The sequence below is a fragment of the Aplysia californica genome, unplaced genomic scaffold (assembly GCF_000002075.1).
Source record: "Aplysia californica isolate F4 #8 unplaced genomic scaffold, AplCal3.0 scaffold00093, whole genome shotgun sequence".
Classification (NCBI taxonomy): Eukaryota; Metazoa; Mollusca; class Gastropoda; order Aplysiida; family Aplysiidae; genus Aplysia; species Aplysia californica.
Window position 1 is genome coordinate 134,118 of NW_004797363.1, and position 1,213 is coordinate 135,330.

The window sequence follows — 1,213 nt, forward strand, 5'->3', positions numbered from 1 at the left end:
GGAGGGAGGGACGGAGGGACGGAGGGAGGGATGGACGGACAGACAGAGAAAGACAGAGAGAGGTAGAGAGATACAGATGAGGGAAGAGCGATATAGCTTGACAGAAGATGAATAAGGAACAAACACATTTACAGTTAAAGACAAAAATGTAGAAGTAGTAAAATTCAAGTAACACTTATATAATCTGGAAATAGACAGCAAACTTGTGTAATAAGCAAAATGTACTACTAGATCTAGTAATACTTATACTAAGTTATACTCAAATGATATTTTGCATTTCACAAGCGGCATGAATTGGCGAATTTCTTTTTAAAATCGTGAAAACTGCAATTTCAAGAAGCAGTGAAAGATCCTGATTTATCATAGGCTACTTACCAATCAGAGTTTATACCAAAGAGGTCATAAATACGTGTGGTTTACACGTACAGGGTGTGTAAAAACGGGACCAATTTTAATCGCAATTACTCAGTCATCTTTGCGCCAATATTAACAAAATTTGGAAGAGCTGAGATTCCATCAAGGGGACGTTAAATTTGACAGACCAGATAAAAACCAGAAGGAGATATGTGTCAAGTATAATTTTTCATTTACCGTGATAGTTCCAATAGATATGAAATGATTTTTCAGAAATAATTTTTCATTTAATAATAATAATAATAATAATAATAAAGATCGCTTTTATAGTGCCCACTCCTTGGTGGCTTGAGGTGCTTCACAATTTAAAAAATTTCAAATCTGGTTCAGATGGGTGTAATGAAATGTTTTATATAATTTTTGATGTGCTATTCAATGTGTATTCCAGATGGATAAACATGCATGTATGTGCTGTGTTTGATTATTTTTGGTCTGCTTCATCACATCCGGTACAGATGTATGTTATAGATTGTGTAATCATTTTTCATTTGTCATTTTACATGTGGCACAAATCCATATGTTACATGCAATTTTCATTCGTTATTTCAGATGTGGTCCAGATGGAGGCTGAGGAGGGCGCTGTGAGCAAAGTCCAGCCGGGTCAGCAGCTGGCGCGGGTCATTTCCATCGATGTAGTTTCCAGCCGTGAGAGTGTGTTTGTGGCCGTGGATGGAACCACGGTCAGTGCAGGGGGGCATGCTGTGCATTTTTAATTGGGGGGAGGGGATGTTACATGTCCTGCCTTTTTTTGTTGTTGTGCTCGTTTTATTTTGTTGTTGTAGATTTGTTTTGGGGAGGG

General features: G+C 37.8%; 1 protein-coding gene across 1 annotated transcript in view; it reads left to right on the plus strand.

The window, feature by feature from the left end:
* LOC101856726 (protein O-linked-mannose beta-1,2-N-acetylglucosaminyltransferase 1) overlaps positions 1-1,213 on the plus strand; it is a gene marked incomplete in the record, with an annotated part of 63,885 nt that overhangs the window by 39,255 nt on the left and 23,417 nt on the right. Inside the window, 1 exon segment of the mRNA XM_013080616.2 lies at positions 964-1,094. Within this exon segment, the coding sequence (XP_012936070.1) occupies positions 964-1,094 (131 nt within the window).